Here is a 17,707-nt window from a genome sequence, read left to right on the forward strand (position 1 = left end):
AGGAGTGAAATTTCCCTTGGTGATGAGGTTAATATCTGCAGCAATGTGTTGTAACAGCCCTGGGGGTGATGCTTAGGGGTCACCTCTGGGCAGCAGAACTGGCACTGGGGGTATGACCCTAATGCCAGGCTAAGATGGTCCATGCTGACATTCCCAGGATTGGTGCTTGTGCAGGTGTATGTAAGGGATCAGCTCATGGCACATCTTTGCAGGCTCCCTGTAGAACCACTCATGGTGGCAAGACTTTGTCCAATACATCGCTCATTACATTTAAAAAAATTATATTTAAGTACAAATGAAGAAGTTGTGTCAAGGGGTAGAATTAAAATAGCTTCAGTGGAGATCAAGTAAATTGTGAGTTTTCTTCATGTAAAGTTCATAGATGAAATTTATTGCTTTTAGGGCTTGAAAGGACACAGAATCATAAAATCATCAAGGTTGGAGGAGACCTCTAAGATCATTGCGTCCAACCATGTAAATATTGTTCTCTTAAAAGACCTAGGGAAAAGGCAACAGTTGGGTAGGATACAGAACAGAGGGCAAGACACAAGCCAGGTTTTCCACCTCTTACCACCATTAGCCTCAAATGTGTACCTGCTTTATCACCAACACTGACAGAAAACAAGTAGCTTTTCTCTGCTGATTAGCGAATGTGATTTTGTTCAGAAACTTTTTAAAACCTTTTCACTGGTTTTAAAACCCAAAGTATGTACCTTGGTTTTCCCAAACCCTTAAAAGTCTTTCGACAGCATGCCAGGAGAAGTCTGGCAGTTTGGGAACAGCTCCAGATGTAATGTAGCCTGCTATCATGGCTATAGGACTCTTCCTTCCTGCCCTCCAGCCTACAGGTGTGTGAGCTGGCAGGAAGTGCAGGTTTCCAGCAAAGGAAGGCTTGCCATGTTCTTGGCAGTCTTACAGAACTCTTCTGTTTCTAGGATTCATTGTGTGTATTTCAGAATTTTATTCTGCCATCTCTATGAAGCTACAACTTCCAGTATTTAAAATTCAGTTCAAACAGAATAATGATTACTGGATTTGGAAAAAAAATATGATAGAGCAGAAGCTCTCTCCAAAGTAAACTTAGCACTGAGGAAATGAGCATGTTCTAAATTACCACATTCAAAAAAACCCAACAAACCTGAATTAGGTAGGTGTATTGCTAATAAATAAAGCCTGGTTAGATGAAAATACAAAACAGTAGTGCCACACTCTGAGATGAATACTACTATCAAGATGTTATTTTTTCAGTAGTAAACACTACTAAACAGTAGTGCCACACTCTGAGATGAATACTACTATCAAGATGTTATTTTTTCAGAAAGTTACCAGCTTCTCCCAAAAGAGGCTGTAAGTGAGGTGATGGCAGTGTTGCCTGTGGCACTGAAGAAAGAACAGTTGAACTGTTTATCCAAAAGATCTCTAGGAATACAAGGGACTGGTGCCATTTTCTGACAGGATGCTCATTGAGGATCAGTAATTATACTGCTACCCCAGGACAGACGACTGAGAAACCTGTGGGTTCTTATATTCTCTGGTACCAGTGTGATTGCATAAGGAAACACTGGTGCTGTGAAAGGTAGATATGAACTCAGCATATGCACCTCTCACACCCGAAGCATTTACATGTTGACTTCAACCAGGCCCCACACAAAGACAGTTAATGCCATAACAAATGTATCTCCCTCCAATAGAATGGAAAGTATTGCAATTTTTTTTAAACTCAGGGTTGATGTACCTTTATGTCTGGCAAACATGGTCCAAAGGCTTCTAAGAGAAGGTTTTCATCTCTGACTGCTTTTTCAAAGTCCGCAAAAGAAAGCTTGCCATCGTGATCATAGTCCTGCAAAAGGAAAGGACTGCTTTGGCAAAGCATCATTACTGGCATTTTTCTTTAACAGATTCTATTTTTAGTTTGATTGTATGCAAAAATAATTTTTTGAGGTCATCAGTCTCTGCTCAGACAAGACCTGCATCCTTTGCCTCCACCTAAAGCAAAAGGGGTGGGTTTGAAAAAATAGAAAAGGCAGAGTTAAATAAAAGGAGCTGGGATTCAAGCCCTGGTTTTAATTGTGATTTTTGAACACCACCATAGAAGAGAGATTATATTTCTTGATTTGATGAAAATGTGGAAACACAGTCCCTGGCTGCTCTGGATATCCTAGATTAAGCACTCTTAAGATAAGTTTCAGATTTATCAATTTACCTTGAAACTCAATTACCTTGAGTTTACTATTCTAATGGAATATATAGATTGGACAAAGACATTTCATGATCAACTGATAAAACACAAATACGTTTTGTCAATTATCAATATTATTATTTATCAATAATAAAGCTACTGCAGATTCCTAATGCTGGAATAAATGCATCTTACACTTTTGAGTTTTCCACTTCTGACTGGGCTTTTGTTTCAACTAGGCATGCACATGACAGTTTATACATAAAGTTTATAGTACATTCATATAATAAATTAACAGCTTCATGTGAGAATACTGGACTGGGACTCACTAAATCTAGATTGTATTTCTGGCTTTCCTCAGAAAACTAGTTTATCTGAAGTATATAACTAACTCCATGGTTAAGAATCCCACAATATATCAGACACGGTATTTTATTACCACATAGGAAGATTCCAAGCTTTGGTTAATGAATGTTTGAAAGACACTCAAATATCACAATGAATAAATACTTACCATTTTCTTCAGTGCGATCTCTACCAAGTCCTTGATGCCCTCATCAGAATCTTCTTCTAATGGTTGTTTGACAAGGGTGTTTTTCAGCATGTGAAACATTTCCTCTCTCGAAATGTATCCGTCACCATTTCGGTCATAAACCTCAAAACAGTCTTTTGCAAAGAGAAATAAATTACAAGTTGATTACAAGCTATAATCACATGCCAATCAAGCTGTCTGCTACCTATAGACAGAAAATGCAAATTGCATGTTGTACAGGCTGTTGTCCAGCCACATTTATCATATATTTATATATTAAACATATGTATCACATTTTGATTCAAAAACTAGTCAATGCCAATTTACCATTTGTAGTTAAACATTATTTCTTTATTTCTGCTCAAATCAATAATCCTCAGTTCACATAAACCATAGTAACTTACGGATCTTAACTTCACTTAAATTGTCTATTTAGAATAGAAACAAGGTTCTGGTTTAGAAGCCAAATTTCCCACAGTGGGGAACAGGTATCTATACCAAAAGACTTTGCATCTAGAAAACACATTCTCATTATTTTAGAAGCTGGGTTAGAAAAGAAAAGGAAAAAGAAGAATGAGCTGTACTAGCACGGAAAAGATAACTGAAGCACCTTTAATGCAAAGAGAAAAATCCCTGAAACGAGTATTTTGCATATCTATGTAATTCCTCTTCTGTTTCTACCTCCTGGGACCAGAAATCTACGATACTAATAAACTTTACTATCCTTTGGAAAACTTAATTAAATGAACGAAACTCTTCAGTTTTGGAATACCAGGTTGGTTTTTTTCCTGACAAAGACTATGTCTAAAGTGAAAAACACTCCTGGCATACACTTGTGACAGAGAACACTACACACTAGTATATTCAACAGTGCTTACAGCATATTTTACTGCTTGTAGTTGTATTCACACACTGAATTACATCCTGGGCACACATCTGAGTGCTATGACATCTCAGACCACTTCCCAGGTGAATTTATATAGTGCATTAGGGATGGCTGATGCTGCAACCTGGGAGCTATGGAAACAACATGCTGTCATTCTCCTTTTTCTATTACACATTTTTCCCTATGTGCTCTAGGGGGTTTTTTTTCCTGCTTCTTAAAATTCTAGAGTTCTTGCTAGTTTTTCTCCTTCATTTTCTCTGTCATTATTGTGGAGGTTCTCATGACCAATCTTACAAACAGACTCACTTTTTCCATGCTGAAGAATTTCTGGAGTTAATGCAACTGCTGCTGTGTCCCCACTGTGCTAGTAAATGAAAGTTGGCACTGATCTTGGTTGGCCTGAGACTGTGGTATTTAGCCAAAATTACCCCAGTTCTGCTTCTAATTTTGTGTGTGAATACAAAAACACATATTCTGTCAAAGCTGTATACTGTAGAATAAGCTTCAGTTCAAATGCAAGTTTTTGTCAGCAACAAAACAGGGTGGCAGCTGTAACAACAATTTACACACAAAATCCTCTGTCTCAGAGAAGCCATTTCAGAACTCAGTTTCATTGCATTAAACTATACAGAAGAAAACTCTTCAATTTCCAAATACTTCAGAAGAGTTACTACTAAATAATAACAAAAACAATGTGCTATATAATAACATTTAATCCTTCAGTCTTACATTTAATCTTTTCTTCCAATGTCCCCCGAAGAAATATGGATAAGCCTTCCACCCATTCCACCACACTGATGCACTTATCTCTGTCTCTGTCAAAAACTCTGAACACTGGGAAGTGTATTAGATGCATTTTAGAATTTATACAATAGGGAAATAAAAAAACCCCAATGTTTTCTTAAATTCAGTGATACTATAAACGTGTATTTTTCTTCTCTCTTTCCTAAGCAACTTTCAGTCTTGCAGCTTCACTATTCATACAACCTATAATACAGTATTTCAGATCCAAGATATAATTCAAAGCATCAGCTAACATCTATAACAATTGGTATTTTTGAATGTGAATTAGTAAGCTGGCTGAAGGCACACCCCTACATGCAGAGCCAAGCATTTTGGAATTGGAAAGCAGTAAGTTTGCTTTTGCAAACTGAAATCGGCATGTAAGCATTAAAATAATTTCTAACAATATGTCCATGTAAAGTATCTTCCAAGACACACTTGACTTGCTGCATAAAATGGCAACAAGTTTATATTCTATGGCATATAAGTACCTCTCCTGACAGAGAGCTGATGAAAGCTGAACTAAGAGGTGGCTCTTGGCAGCCCCAGATTGTAAGAATGGCAGACTCATGCCTCCTTGGCATCCTCCTCTAGACACCTCTACATCAGAGACCATTCATGCAACTTGCAGTTACTGCAAGTGTGGCCCTCCTGTGTGAAATTACTGTGTTCTCAAGGAGTTATTTGGCTCATTACTCTCCCCTCCCTGTTACTGTCTGCTTAGTCCCTTTAATGCTGTTCACAGCACCTCTGTTCCAGATGGTATCCTCTCTAAGAGAATGCCCTTCTGGGACCTCCAGGCCTGAGCTAGAGCAGCAGTGACCGCAGAGAAAAGAGGGAAGTGACAGGATGGTGCCATCTTCTGTCACAGTGACTGTGATAGAAACACCCACAGGGAAGCACCTGACTCTGGCTGGTCCTCCCTCTAACTAGAGCATGAGATACCCTGAACCAAGGGGAAAACTATTCCACACAAAGAGAGAAAAAAAGATGCCATTTTCTCAACAGCTCCTGAGCATAACTAACTCCTCCTTTGCTGCCCTCCACGGGGTAAGGCGGCACTATTCCGCCTAGGCACCGGGTCCGCAGTGTAAGCAGAATTTCCAGAGCTCTCAGCTCACCTTCGTCCGCGAGCACATCGTCGGTCAGGCCGAGGGCGCAGTGCAGGGTGTCCCTGAACACGGCGCGGCCGAGCCCCACCGCGCCGCAACGGCTGCTGGACCTGGGCACCAGCGAGTCGAACAGCATCACCAGGCACCGCACTTCGGCCTTGGAAACTGCCCGGTCCGAACACAAGCACACAGGTTATAACTCACAGTGCCGAAGGCGCGGCGGGCACAGGGCATTGCCCTAACCCCCGCACCGCGTACCGAGCCCAGGGGTAACGGGAGACGCTGCCACGGCCGCTCCGGGCGGGGAGAGACTCACAGTGCTTGGCGGATCGGCCCAGCGAGTCCAGCAGCTGCTGCAGCCGCTTCCTGCCGCTCATGGCCGCGGGACGCTAAACCCCGCACACACTGCCCTGGCAACGCCTGCGGCCCCGGCCGAGCACGGATACACCGCGCACAGCCTGGATCTGCGCTTACCACGTACGCTTTTCAGCGGCGGCTGTAGGAAAGAAAACCGCGTTTCAAACTTGTAAGAACGCGCCTGGAAGGAAGAGATAAATACTATATACGACACTGTTCATCTGCTGTCAGAAACCGATTAAAACCCTTCTGTTGGCACATTGCTTTGTCCCTCTGCTGAAACTCGAAACGTGGCTGTAGGTGCCACCCGAAACCCACATCACCGTCTCACGTACTCGGATAAGCTGAAGGGCTGAGCCCAGGCTTTACCCTTCCTTCAAGGAAAAAGGATGCAGGAGGAGACACAACATATTTGTTAACGTATAGCAAACAGAAGCATTTCCCTGTCAGCACCAAAGCAGCTTTGCTGTGAACTGACAAAGCCCATAAGCCCCTGAAGCAGCGACCCCCCTGCCCAAGCGTGACAGCAGCGCTCCAAGCCCCACAGCTGAGCAGAACAAAGTTACATTCAGACAATTAAAGTGACATATCAGCTTAGGTATTTGGAAGACTGGGGCTCATTTCCATTTTTATTTCTTTCTGTGGCAGGTGGCTGTGTAAAAGTCAAATAAGGTACCACACAGGACAGAGCACTTATGCTACGGTTCATTACAAGTTCTTTTACCGAAACTGCAACACCACAATTTAAAACAACCCCAAGAAAACTAAGCACAAACCCCAAATCAAACCCCTACTGTTCACTGCATCTTGCCTTTATTTTAACCTCACTGACAAAACAGTGTCTAGAACTGATAACATCAAGCTCAACAGTATAAAATATTTGATCAAAATATTCTTACTATGGTTTAGAGGGACATTGCTGCGACTCAATATTTGTGTATTTCCCCAAGAACTTGAAGTCAATTTCTCTGTAGAACGGCAACACAAAAATCATTTTTCTCCCACAGTTTTCAGTTATGGTTTGCAGACTAATAATCAGTGTCTTAAAACTCTTGCCGTTCTTGGCAATACAATATTTGAAACATCAGTATGCAATAGAGGTAAGTTCTAAGTTAGCACCTGTGCAATGAAAAAAAGGGGTAGATCAAGAATACAATCCGTCCTTGATTGCTTGGGATGGATGGGTGGTTGTTAAAGGCTAACAGAAGGCCCAGCAATCAGTGTTTCAATGAAGAAATAGTGAGAATTTCATGAAACTAAAATCGAATGGTTGCTTGTGTTTTCTTCTGTGCACATTTAATTTAAAAAAAGCTTTCTTTTTTCAGTATCTAAAGCAACTAAATTAAAGTAAAACAGCTTTATGAGTTAGGTCAACATTCTGTAGCCCTCAAGTACAAAAATATAAATACAAACTGTTTAAACAGTATCTTTAATGAGATTCTGGCAGTAGTTTTTTTTATCTAACAAGACACATCACATAACAGATCTGCCACTGAACTTGCTTAGAGTAATATCAGCTTCAATATGAAGCTGTTAAGGTATCAAAACCCTGCTTTTTACATGCTAAATATCTTCAGCAAGTGTGCACTTAAACACAGCAATGAACTTAAATATAACTAAATACATAGATGAAACTCTGCATGTGGAACATAATTCATAGAACCGGTTACAACAAACGATTACCTGCACTTTGTTAATTTAAAAATGGTACACATCATGCAAAACAACTCTAAAGATAATGCAAAGAAAGCTACCAGTGTTTGCAAGAAGTTTCCAACTAAATCAAAATGACATCAAATGAAATATGCATATTTACTCGCAAAGATCTATCGCTATTTCAAAGAAGCAGAGGTAAAATCTTCAGGTTTTGACTGTCAGTTATACTGCAAAATGTCATTGCTCTTGCTTAATGCAGAAGCACATGCTTGGAAGCTCAAAACTGCTTATTCAGAAAAAGGCTGCTGACAATAGCTCTAGCTTCCCAGGAATCAGAGATGCTGCATGGATTAATCAAAGGCACCCTATTCAGTTAGCCAAAATGGTATCATTCCCTTTCTTGTAAGCATGAAGATGGTAACGGGGCAGATGATACACATTTCTACAAAGACAGCCTTTTAAAAGTTCTCATTAATTTTCCATTTCGTAAATGCCGTTAGCAGACATCAGCTTCTAATAGTTTACGTATAGTATTAACCTGCAGGATGAACTTGGGATTTAATTTGTCCTGATGTACAAATAAAGGCTATTCCTAACGCTTTAAAAGACTACTTCTATGATCCAAAAAGTTTAACTCTTATTTTCCAATATTTTACACCTCACCTGGCCTACCATGTCATATGGTTTTAAACACCTAACACTGCTCACTGGCATTTTATAAAAGTTGTACCTCATGTATTAAGCAGCAGGCAGTAACAATGGTCTTTCCCAGCACAGCTGCACCTGGCTGGCTACTGAAAGATTAGAAATATTTCTAAAACACAGGAAAACTCATGCAGTTTGGTAAAGTTTGCTGTCCTTTCACAGTTTAAGTTTCCTTTAGTCATTGCACTTCTGTTGATAGCCTTGGGGTTTTTTTAAAATATTATTCTGAATCCGAATTTGAACCAGCAATCTTCTTTTTCTTCTTTTTACCATGTTTCTTGTGCTTCTTTCTCTTTTTTGCTTTATCCTAAAAACAATAAAATTAAAGTTATTGTATAATGAAATAGCTATTTATTAAATTCTGCTAATGCAAAATGAGAGCACAGAAAGGGTATCTGTGCAAAGACATTTCAAGACATTTCTACAGAAGCCTATTGAGAAATCACAAGAAGAAAATTCATATCCTATCCAGTAATTTGCACTACTATGAGCAGTGTTTGATTTATCTCCACCATCATCTGGCTATTTCACACCTCTCATCACTGTCACTATTACATTTCCTAATCTCTCAAATTATTTTCAGTGCTATATAGGCTCCTGAGAAAATAAGAAGGAAGTGCTTTGACAAGCAGTGACATCTTATATATGTGGGAATAACTAGGATATTTACAGATTTTAGAGTAAGTGCTTATATTCACTGTGAAAAATTAAATAGTCCAATGGCACTTGGCTAGAATTTCTAGCACTTGCACCTCATTTTAAAAAAACCCACAATTATGATCTCAATGGTACTCAAATTGAATACACTCAAATTAACCCTAATGGATTCAATCCTGAAGTTAATATCCTGATCACTGTAATACAGAAGCTGAGAGAGAAAATCTTGTCTTTTTGCAAGCAGAATTTCAACAGGAACTCTCAAATAGGTCCGACATTATGTAAACAAAACAACTGGCATAAAAGCTTTGTTTTACACACATTCCTTACAAATACAAATCTTCTACAGGAAATTCCACAATTAATCACTAGAAATTTTATGGTAAATAGTTTATATAATTCAGAAAAAACAAGTAAGTTCCATGGAAAAATGTGTATTGTGTATGACTGATACTCCCTATGCATGTATTTTCAGGTGACTAATGGAGACCTTCCCTTTGTCCTAACTCATGTAGACAACTGAGATGCCTAAATAAGAATACTGCTGTGACAGGAGAGATAGACATACAGACACTGAGAGTGGGCATTGAGGATCTCAAAACCACGACACTCCTAACTGAGGAGCCTCAGGAACATGTGATAAATCTGGGTTCTATACAAATCACTCCTGAACCTGTTTCATAGTCTGGTAGAAAGGGCTTACCAAGGAATAACATGCAACACTAAGGAACAGCACTGATGTCTGTGTGGCAAACTGCTACCCTACCTGAAACTGTACAGGTAGTAGTAGTTCTAGTAGGTTGCTAAAGAGTAAAATATGTTCTACAGTAAGCATTAAACGTGTATAAATCTCAAATCATATACAGGTAAAATAGTGGCAAATTCTTTAATTCAACAATTGAAAAAGTGACTTCATCAGGTAAATAGAGAAACTGTTACTTTAGATTCCTGTGACAGCGGACTATTGCTGTAGAAAATCTGTATTAGTGAAAAATGTCAAACTGGAAATTAACCAAGCACAGAGTATTTATATCCTAAAACTACAGTATGAGTAAGAGGGATACTTGCTGTTTTCTCTTTGTCCTCATTGGTTTTCTTCCTTTTCGCTTGCACCTAAATAAAAATTAAACCAAACATATTAGCTATAAAAAATTGAACATTTTCATGAATATTAATTCAGGATTACTTGTAGGTGACAGAAGCTGGACTCAACAATTCTTACTCAAAGATTTTATTAAAGAGAAAAATACAAACCACTTCGAATGTGCTGCACTGTTAAGTGCAACTGTACAGAGCAGAATAGTTTCAGCACTAAGTCTAAATCTAAGCTAGTTTGTTCATTCACTCATGTGAAGCAGTAAGCTACTGAAACTGAGGTTTCACACTGACCTCCTCCGTCTGATCCGACTCAGATACAGATTCTGATGATAAAGGTCCATCGCCACGATCAGCTTTCTTCCTTTTCCGGTGGTGATTTTTACCTTCCTACACAAAGTAATGTATTTGTGAGTAAAGTCTGGCCTTTCAAATTTCATGAAACTTCTGCTTAAAATTTAAGAATGAAATATTACTTCTGAGTTGTAAAGTATTTTAAAATACTGTTGGCATTAAGCTAATTAATCACTATCAACAAATCACCCCGTTAAAATAATTTTAATGGAAATAATAATTTTGTGTAGATTTCTTTCTGTTGCTACCAAGATACAGCAACTTTCTAGAAGTGAGAGGAATAATAAGTCTCTTATTTTAAATAATAACACATGGAGGAGTAAGCATTTGAAAATAAAACATTTCACCACTTTTACTGAGTTACTGAGGATGTCTCAGTATGTGCATACAAACACTGCAGCTTCAGACTCTTGCTGTGCTGATGAAATTGAAAGAAAAAGCTTCCTCTATATTTGTGTTGAACCAGGACAAGCTGTCCCTGCCAGCTGCCCTTCAAGTTTAATTTCAGTGCATTTAAAGGACAGTCTTTTTAAAGTTTTGATGCTGTGTGAGATTGTTCCGATAAGCTACTTTTCCACTCGCTGTACCACCTCTGCAATGGACCAGGCAATGCTTTCCTACAGCTGAAGCTACTTCGTTTCGCTCTATTTCTAAGGCCACAAACTGAGAAAATTCATGCTAATTATTTATTTTTTGTAAGGCAGGATCACACATCTCAGCTGTGCTATTTAGTCTATTATAGGTACCTCAATCCTTTCCCAAAAGAACTCATGGAAAGTACACATGATGCAGCCCACCTGAAAGATGTGTGATCTGCAGGGAGGGGAAGACCTCTAGTCCCCCAAGTGCCCTTTGCTTTCAGAAGATATGTGAAAGCAGCATTACAATAAGGGACTATGGTAGACACTTGGTTTTCAAAGAGAAGCTACTCAAAAGGAGCTGATGGGAAATGGGCACTGTAAAATAGAAGAAGGAGCAAGGGGAAAAAACCATCAGTGCGTTTGCCTTATGTAATGGATAATTTGTACACAAAAGTCAATACTGTTGACTGGAGTGGTAGAGGCCAATATAACAAGAAGGGTAACTGGAGAGAAAAACTAGAGTGGATGCATTACCCATAGGGTATAAATAACCAAAATTTAAGTCCATTAGATTTTTTTACATTAAACAGAATGGAAGGAACATAATGGCTGAGTGTACAAAATGCTGTGGTGGTGGATTTTCATGCTCAAAAAAAAGACAGGATAAGATTATTTTTCTTAAGCTAATACATTTTTCTCTGCAATTCTTCAAAGCTGTCATCAACACAGTACCTATAATTATGACTACACATTTAGAAAAAGATATCCTCTGCTTGGTGTTCCTTAATTTACAGCAACAAGCCGATATCCTACCAGGTATGCCACTGAAATATCATCACATATCTTTAGCTCAATGTGACAGCTAAAAGTAAACCTCAAAATACGAGAATGCAGCTGATTACTATAGCAGATTAGATCTATTTTTAATTTACCATCATAACAACAGATCCAGCAGTTTCCACTAACAACAATTACTAAGGCAGTCTGCCACAAACTGGGCGCGCTGAATATCTTCTGACTGTGTAGCTTTGGACAGAAAATTTCCATAGGTGTAAATTGAGGTATTCAATATTCAAAAAAGAAAGCTCCATTATGTATGCAAAATGCAGTTCTGATGTAAATATTTCAAGAATAAAAATACCTTCTCTTTTTCACAGTCTTCCTTTGACCTCTTCTTTTTTGTGCTATCCTAAATAAAAAGGGAAACATAAACCATGAAAAAATTATTTCATGGGAAAGGTAGAAATCCCCAAAGCAGTCTGACCCATGGTCTTTTTCTGTCTGTTGAAGGTGATTCATCAAAGTTGTCCTTTCTACCTCACAGTTAACAGGAAAAATATGAAAAAGCCGTAATTTTGACGCAGCTGCTAACTTCCTGAACCAGCAGCACGAACAAGTGTGCATGGAATCAGGCAACAGTGTACTTGCATTACAGGCAGAGCCTCTGGAAAGGATACCAGCTACCATTACTGTAATCACATATAACAATTGGGAGCCTCCCTTGTCCCTCCATGTCCATCTCCTCTGACCAGGTGGGGCTTAAGCAGGTATTTCCCTGGAGTTTTCTGCCTTCCAATTTCAGCAGTAAGGGTGTCTCTGTGTCCCTTTATGTAGCAGAAGTTTCTAACCTCCCATTAGCATAAATTCATAGGTGTTTGCAAACAGTGATTCATCACAACATACCCCACTGAATGAGGTATTCCAGGGAAAGCCTGTGATGAAGTCTACACAGAGAATCTTAACAACTCACTGTATTAGTAATGTTCAGGCAAGAAGTACAGTTACTATACACTGTAACATAGAAAAATGCTAACATAACAGAACAAACTGCCTTGTGTATCTTCTTCACTTCTCTGCTCATTCAGTTAGTCCATGTATCTACACTGCTCTGCCTTCAGAAAAGGAAAAAGACAGCTTCAATTTAATATGCACTCAGGGAAGGCTCAGTTCTCCAACAGGAAACTACTCACTCACAGATATATAGAAAAGCACTATTCTGCCCACTGATATCCTTCAGTACCTGTATTTTCACAGATGGTGTTCAGTCAAATAGCATATTCAAAAGAATTTCACAGAACATTTTAAGTGTTCGGGGAGTATTAAAACTAAACATTTAAGCAGCACAAAAGCTGCCTATGTCTGAACTCAGAAAAATACCTGCAAACTGCTGGGACAAAGCATGTTCATTTCCTAAAGGCAAAATTATTTCTGCCACACATTGTGGCCAGTGGAGGCAGATTCCAGACTGCATGTGGAAGACACGGGTGCAGCTCAGGCACAGTGAGAATGCACAGCTTTGAATTTGGAAGATAAAAAACCATACTGACATGTGAAAAGTCAGAAATGTTTATGTCTTTATAACACAGACCAAGAAACCTTGCCAAGGGTAACAATGTGCACACTTACCTTGCTGTCTGACTCAGATTCCGAAGTTGAACTTGCTGAAGACTTCCGTGAGGAGCGATACTTCTTTTTCCTTCTTTTCTTCCCTTGCTTCTTATCCTATCCACAAATATTGTAGAAAAAGAAGGAAAAACACAAACTTGAATTTATTCGTACTAGAATTAAGATTTGCATTAAGTGCAAAGAATAGGGAACACCAAATTCCTACATGTTATCATGTTCTCTTGAGGAATACAGCACACTACAACTGATTCCTTTAGTGGAGGACCTTCATAACTCTTCTGCATTGAAAAAATGGAAACTGGTGAAGAATCCAGGTTCTCTAGATTCTGTTTATTATTTAGAAGTGTGCTGTAGAATCTGATTATCTGTAACAAAGATTTTTGCTAAAAAGTAAAAATGGTATGTTTACATTTTTATGGTTATATAGGGGAATCTATTAAAAAAGCAATTCAGTGTTAAAGCAGAAATGGATCCAATTTACAAGCCAAGAACCCAAAATCTACAGTGTTCATACAGAAATTATTGAATATATATATGTCTAAAATTCACAACTATTATATATACCAAACACATAAAAGATAAATAGCTTCATGCAAACCAAGACCTCAAGCAATATTATAAAAATATACTACAAAAATTTATGTTAAATAAGTTTCATGGACAAAACACGACAGATTCCAGTAAGTTAGCTCTTACCTCATCTTCTGAATCAGATGAACTGCTGGAAGAATCAGAGCTTGATGAAGAAGAGGAAGATGAAGACAACTTGACCAAACACAACAAAAAGTGAAGCTTGTGAGATGCAGCATTTTGTCTGGCAAATAGTCATAAGTCCATCCAAACACTCCCTTTAAAATTTGTTCATTTTCAAAGTATCATCAATAAAATTTTATTTCCAGGAAGCTAGTCTTACATAGATTTTCTTAAATAAAACTGCAAAAAAGTCACTTCTAACGTTTTTCATTTAATGGTATCTATCTAATGTTCTTTTCCTCCCTTTAACAGAAGTAAAATTCTCCCTGTACAGAATGTGTGCCAACCCTCTCTAACAAAAAATCAGTTAATTTAACATCTAAATTCAAAATTACAGCTATATTTTCTCTTTCCAAGAGAACTTAAATGACAAATAGGAAAAACTCCAAAATAAAAAGGCTCAGAAAACTGAAAATTTTGCTCACCCTATTAGATTTCTTCTTTTCCTTTTTCTTTTTCTTAAAAAGAAAATAAAACAAAACACATGTTACTTTGGCATCATGTTCTTTTGCCATGCATTTAGGTTTATGAACTTCAGTGCTGCCTTTTAAAATGTGTTTATGAAATTCTGTGTTGGCAGCATCGATGATGGATCCAGTTCCAAACACAGACTGTATAAAACTGAAAATAACTTACCTCTTTCTTTTTGGAGGAACTCTCATTTCCCCCCAGTAATTTCTCCCTGTGTTTTTCCAGTTCTTTCCTCCAATTCTGAAATCAAGACCAAACAGAAACAGTGACAGAAGTGTCATTTCTGAACAGCTTTTTGCAAGAGAACTCTTTCAAAATCTTCTCCTCTACCTGACATTTCAGTTTTAAAAAAAAACACAGAAAATAAAAACCATACAATGTTAACCAAGTCTGTAAATACACTTGATTTTACAGAGGAATATTCATCGAAATACCATGTTAGTTTACACCTTAATATTAAAATTATTTGGCTTTAAGAGATTGCAATTTATCCTGAAGGTCATGAATAACGTTATTTTTCCTTTTGTATCACTGTATTCTTGCTAGAGCACTTTAGAAAATCAGGGCACCCTACCAGAAAAACTGATTTTTGTCTTAGTTCTAAAAATCACCCAAACCAAAACTTCAAGACAAATTCTCCTGGCCCTTCCTCAATGTATGGGCATCTCCAGTGTCTGTTCTGGCCCTCATTGGCGTCAGCAATAATTAGATCAAAATACTGTACACATCTCCTCTCATTCCTCCTTTTCAATCCACACTTGGTCTCTCGGTCTACATAAAATTCCCCCCTTCAAGAGGTCTGAAACATCCAAACTGCTCCCATCAAACTGAAAGGCTGCTAGGTCCAGTCTGTGCTGTCAGACACATCATGTGCTCCCTTCTTTACAATTATAATTACTCTGATCTTCCATTTCCTTGCAATGAAGCTTGTATAGGTACTGTATTGGCAAAAAAAGGACAAGGCCCATACTGTGCTGAAGGGAAGAAATATCAGCATTAAGAAACCTGTGCAATGCAGTATGATACATAGATCCCCACATCAGCATACTGTGAATTAGCTGAACAGTGCTGCTGAGACACGTGGCAGATTAGCCAGGACACAGTGCTGCCTGCAATGTACTGCCATGGTTCACATGGTCCAGCACCTATGGAATATTGCAGTGGGTTGTGCAGTTTGATATACTATACTAAAAAAATAATAAAATACTAAATAATAAATAAAACAAACTCACCAAGCTAAAACTCACAGAGTGCAGAACCACTGATCCTCTCAAAACAGAACCCCATGACCCTTCAAATACTGGTATAGCTTCTTAGGCAAAAAGGTACAGCAAGACTACTACGGGTACTACGCCCTTCCAGTAACAGAGGAGGAGCATAATCTTCTTCAGCCAGCACACACAATGATGAAGATTACTGCCTGAATCTGATCTCAAGATATCAGGACCCAAGAAGGAATAAGAACAGTTAAATTCACTGTATACTTATTTCTTCCTTGTATACAACAGGAGTTACATGTGAAACTTTCTTACACTATGCTGATCTCCAGTAGGTACAGAACAGAAAGCATCAGACCAGCTGCATCTATAGTAGGGAACCAGCAGGCCTTGTAATCAGCTTAGTATGAGATAAAAAGAAATGCTTTACAGTCCTATCTGTACACTGAAGGCCATTCTTTGTGCCTCCTCCCGTGTCAGTATTGCATGTACATTCCTTGCTAAAGATGTCTGTTTACAGTAATACACTTTTTTCCCCATATACTTGAATTGTGTGACCTTAAACAAGTGAAGATTAGCACAACAGACTATGCTTTATCACACTAGAATATGCATGAATTTATTAACATAAGCACATGCCTTTGTATAACTGTATTTTCATTTATGCAAGGTCAAGTTTTATTCACCAGCAATTAAAAAAACTTTTTGTACAGCATTTCTCTGAACTGAGAGTAGCTCTTCACTGGTTAAGTGGTAACCTGAACTTCTGATACAAATTAAACAAAACATTCATTCATCAAAAGCTTGAGTGAAAGGAAATATTATGGGTACTTGGTACTGTTAATGACAACACAAGAAAAGCAGCATGTTAGATAAGAGGAGCCATGTATTAACAGCTAGTAATCTTACCCACCTCATTCATCTTTTCTTCAAACTCAGCCAAAGCCCTGGACCCTTTCTTTTTCTTTTCTAGTTGCTCTTTCACTTCTTCCCTACATGAAAAGGATGACAGAACACAGTTTTCACAACTAAGAGTACCTTCTTCATGCCTTCTTCAAGGTCTAACTTTTCGTAGAGTTTTTTGAAGTTTACCCTTGCTTGAACTTCCAACAGAAGAAGCATGAAAGCATCTTAGATGTTACACATATGGTAACCTAACCCTAATAACTTAAGTACTGTAGTTAAATCCCTCTGAAAGATCTAAAGTGAACTTTGCAATTATGTAAATTGTTCTCGATTGTCTTACGAGAGCAGGCAAGAGGGACTGAACATAAAGTAAGTTGTTGATAATATTTCAAAGTGACGATTTTGCTGGGATAGGGTAAACTGTGTTCTAAGAATATACCAGCAAGATGTTTTTCTAGAGATTAAATTTGTTTAAAAATTAAATACATCTGCAGGGTTCATGTATTATTATATATTATGATTTGTGAAAGGTAAAACAACAAACACTTTTCTCTTCTGAGAAACTGTTGCCAAAAAATAGACTAATGAGAAATACGCATTTCAAAGTGAAATACTTTTTAAAAGAGGAGATTGAATACATATTTAGAAAAGAACACCTTGCAGCTACAGAATCAGACATCAGACCCAGCCAGCATGGGTTTAGGAAGGGCAGGTCCTGTCTGAACAACCTGATCCCCTTTTATGATGAGGTGACCTGCCTGGTGGATGAGGGGAAGGCTGTGGATGTTAGTCTACCGGGACTTCAGCAAAGCCTTTGACACTGTCTCCCATAGCACACTCCTGGAAAAGCTGCAGCCCATGGCTTGGACAGGGGCACTCTCTGCTAGGTTAAGACCTGGCTGGATGACACAGAGAGTGGTGGTGAACAGTGCCATGTCCAGTTGGTGCCGGTCACTAGTGGTGTTCCCCAGGGGTCAGTGCTGGGCCCAGTTCTCTTTAATATTTTTTGGTGATTTAGATGAGGGGATCAAGTCCACCATCAGCAAGTTTGCAGATG

General features: G+C 38.4%; 2 protein-coding genes across 2 annotated transcripts in view; both read right to left on the bottom strand.

Moving 5' to 3' along the window:
- EFCAB1 (EF-hand calcium binding domain 1) overlaps positions 1-5,869 on the bottom strand; it is a 6,254-nt gene extending 385 nt beyond the window's left edge. The window contains exons 1-5 of the mRNA XM_009079482.1: positions 5,809-5,869; positions 5,502-5,657; positions 4,327-4,431; positions 2,694-2,845; positions 1,736-1,840 (exon numbers count right to left, since the gene is read on the bottom strand). Coding sequence (XP_009077730.1) covers positions 1,736-1,840; positions 2,694-2,845; positions 4,327-4,431; positions 5,502-5,657; positions 5,809-5,869 — 579 coding nt within the window. The remainder of the gene's footprint in view (positions 1-1,735; positions 1,841-2,693; positions 2,846-4,326; positions 4,432-5,501; positions 5,658-5,808) is intronic.
- A 4,006-nt stretch (positions 5,870-9,875) lies between these two features.
- Positions 9,876-16,736, bottom strand: FAM133B (family with sequence similarity 133, member B; the record flags this gene model as incomplete). Its single annotated transcript, XM_009079483.1, has 8 exons — positions 9,876-9,980; positions 10,257-10,352; positions 12,039-12,086; positions 13,304-13,399; positions 14,000-14,068; positions 14,482-14,514; positions 14,693-14,767; positions 16,658-16,736. Coding segments are annotated over 8 exons (601 nt in total), but the record flags the coding sequence as incomplete, so codon positions are not given.
- Positions 16,737-17,707: the final 971 nt, after the last annotated feature.

This window comes from Acanthisitta chloris, unplaced genomic scaffold (assembly GCF_000695815.1).
Source record: "Acanthisitta chloris isolate BGI_N310 unplaced genomic scaffold, ASM69581v1 scaffold34937, whole genome shotgun sequence".
Taxonomy (NCBI): domain Eukaryota; kingdom Metazoa; phylum Chordata; class Aves; order Passeriformes; family Acanthisittidae; genus Acanthisitta; species Acanthisitta chloris.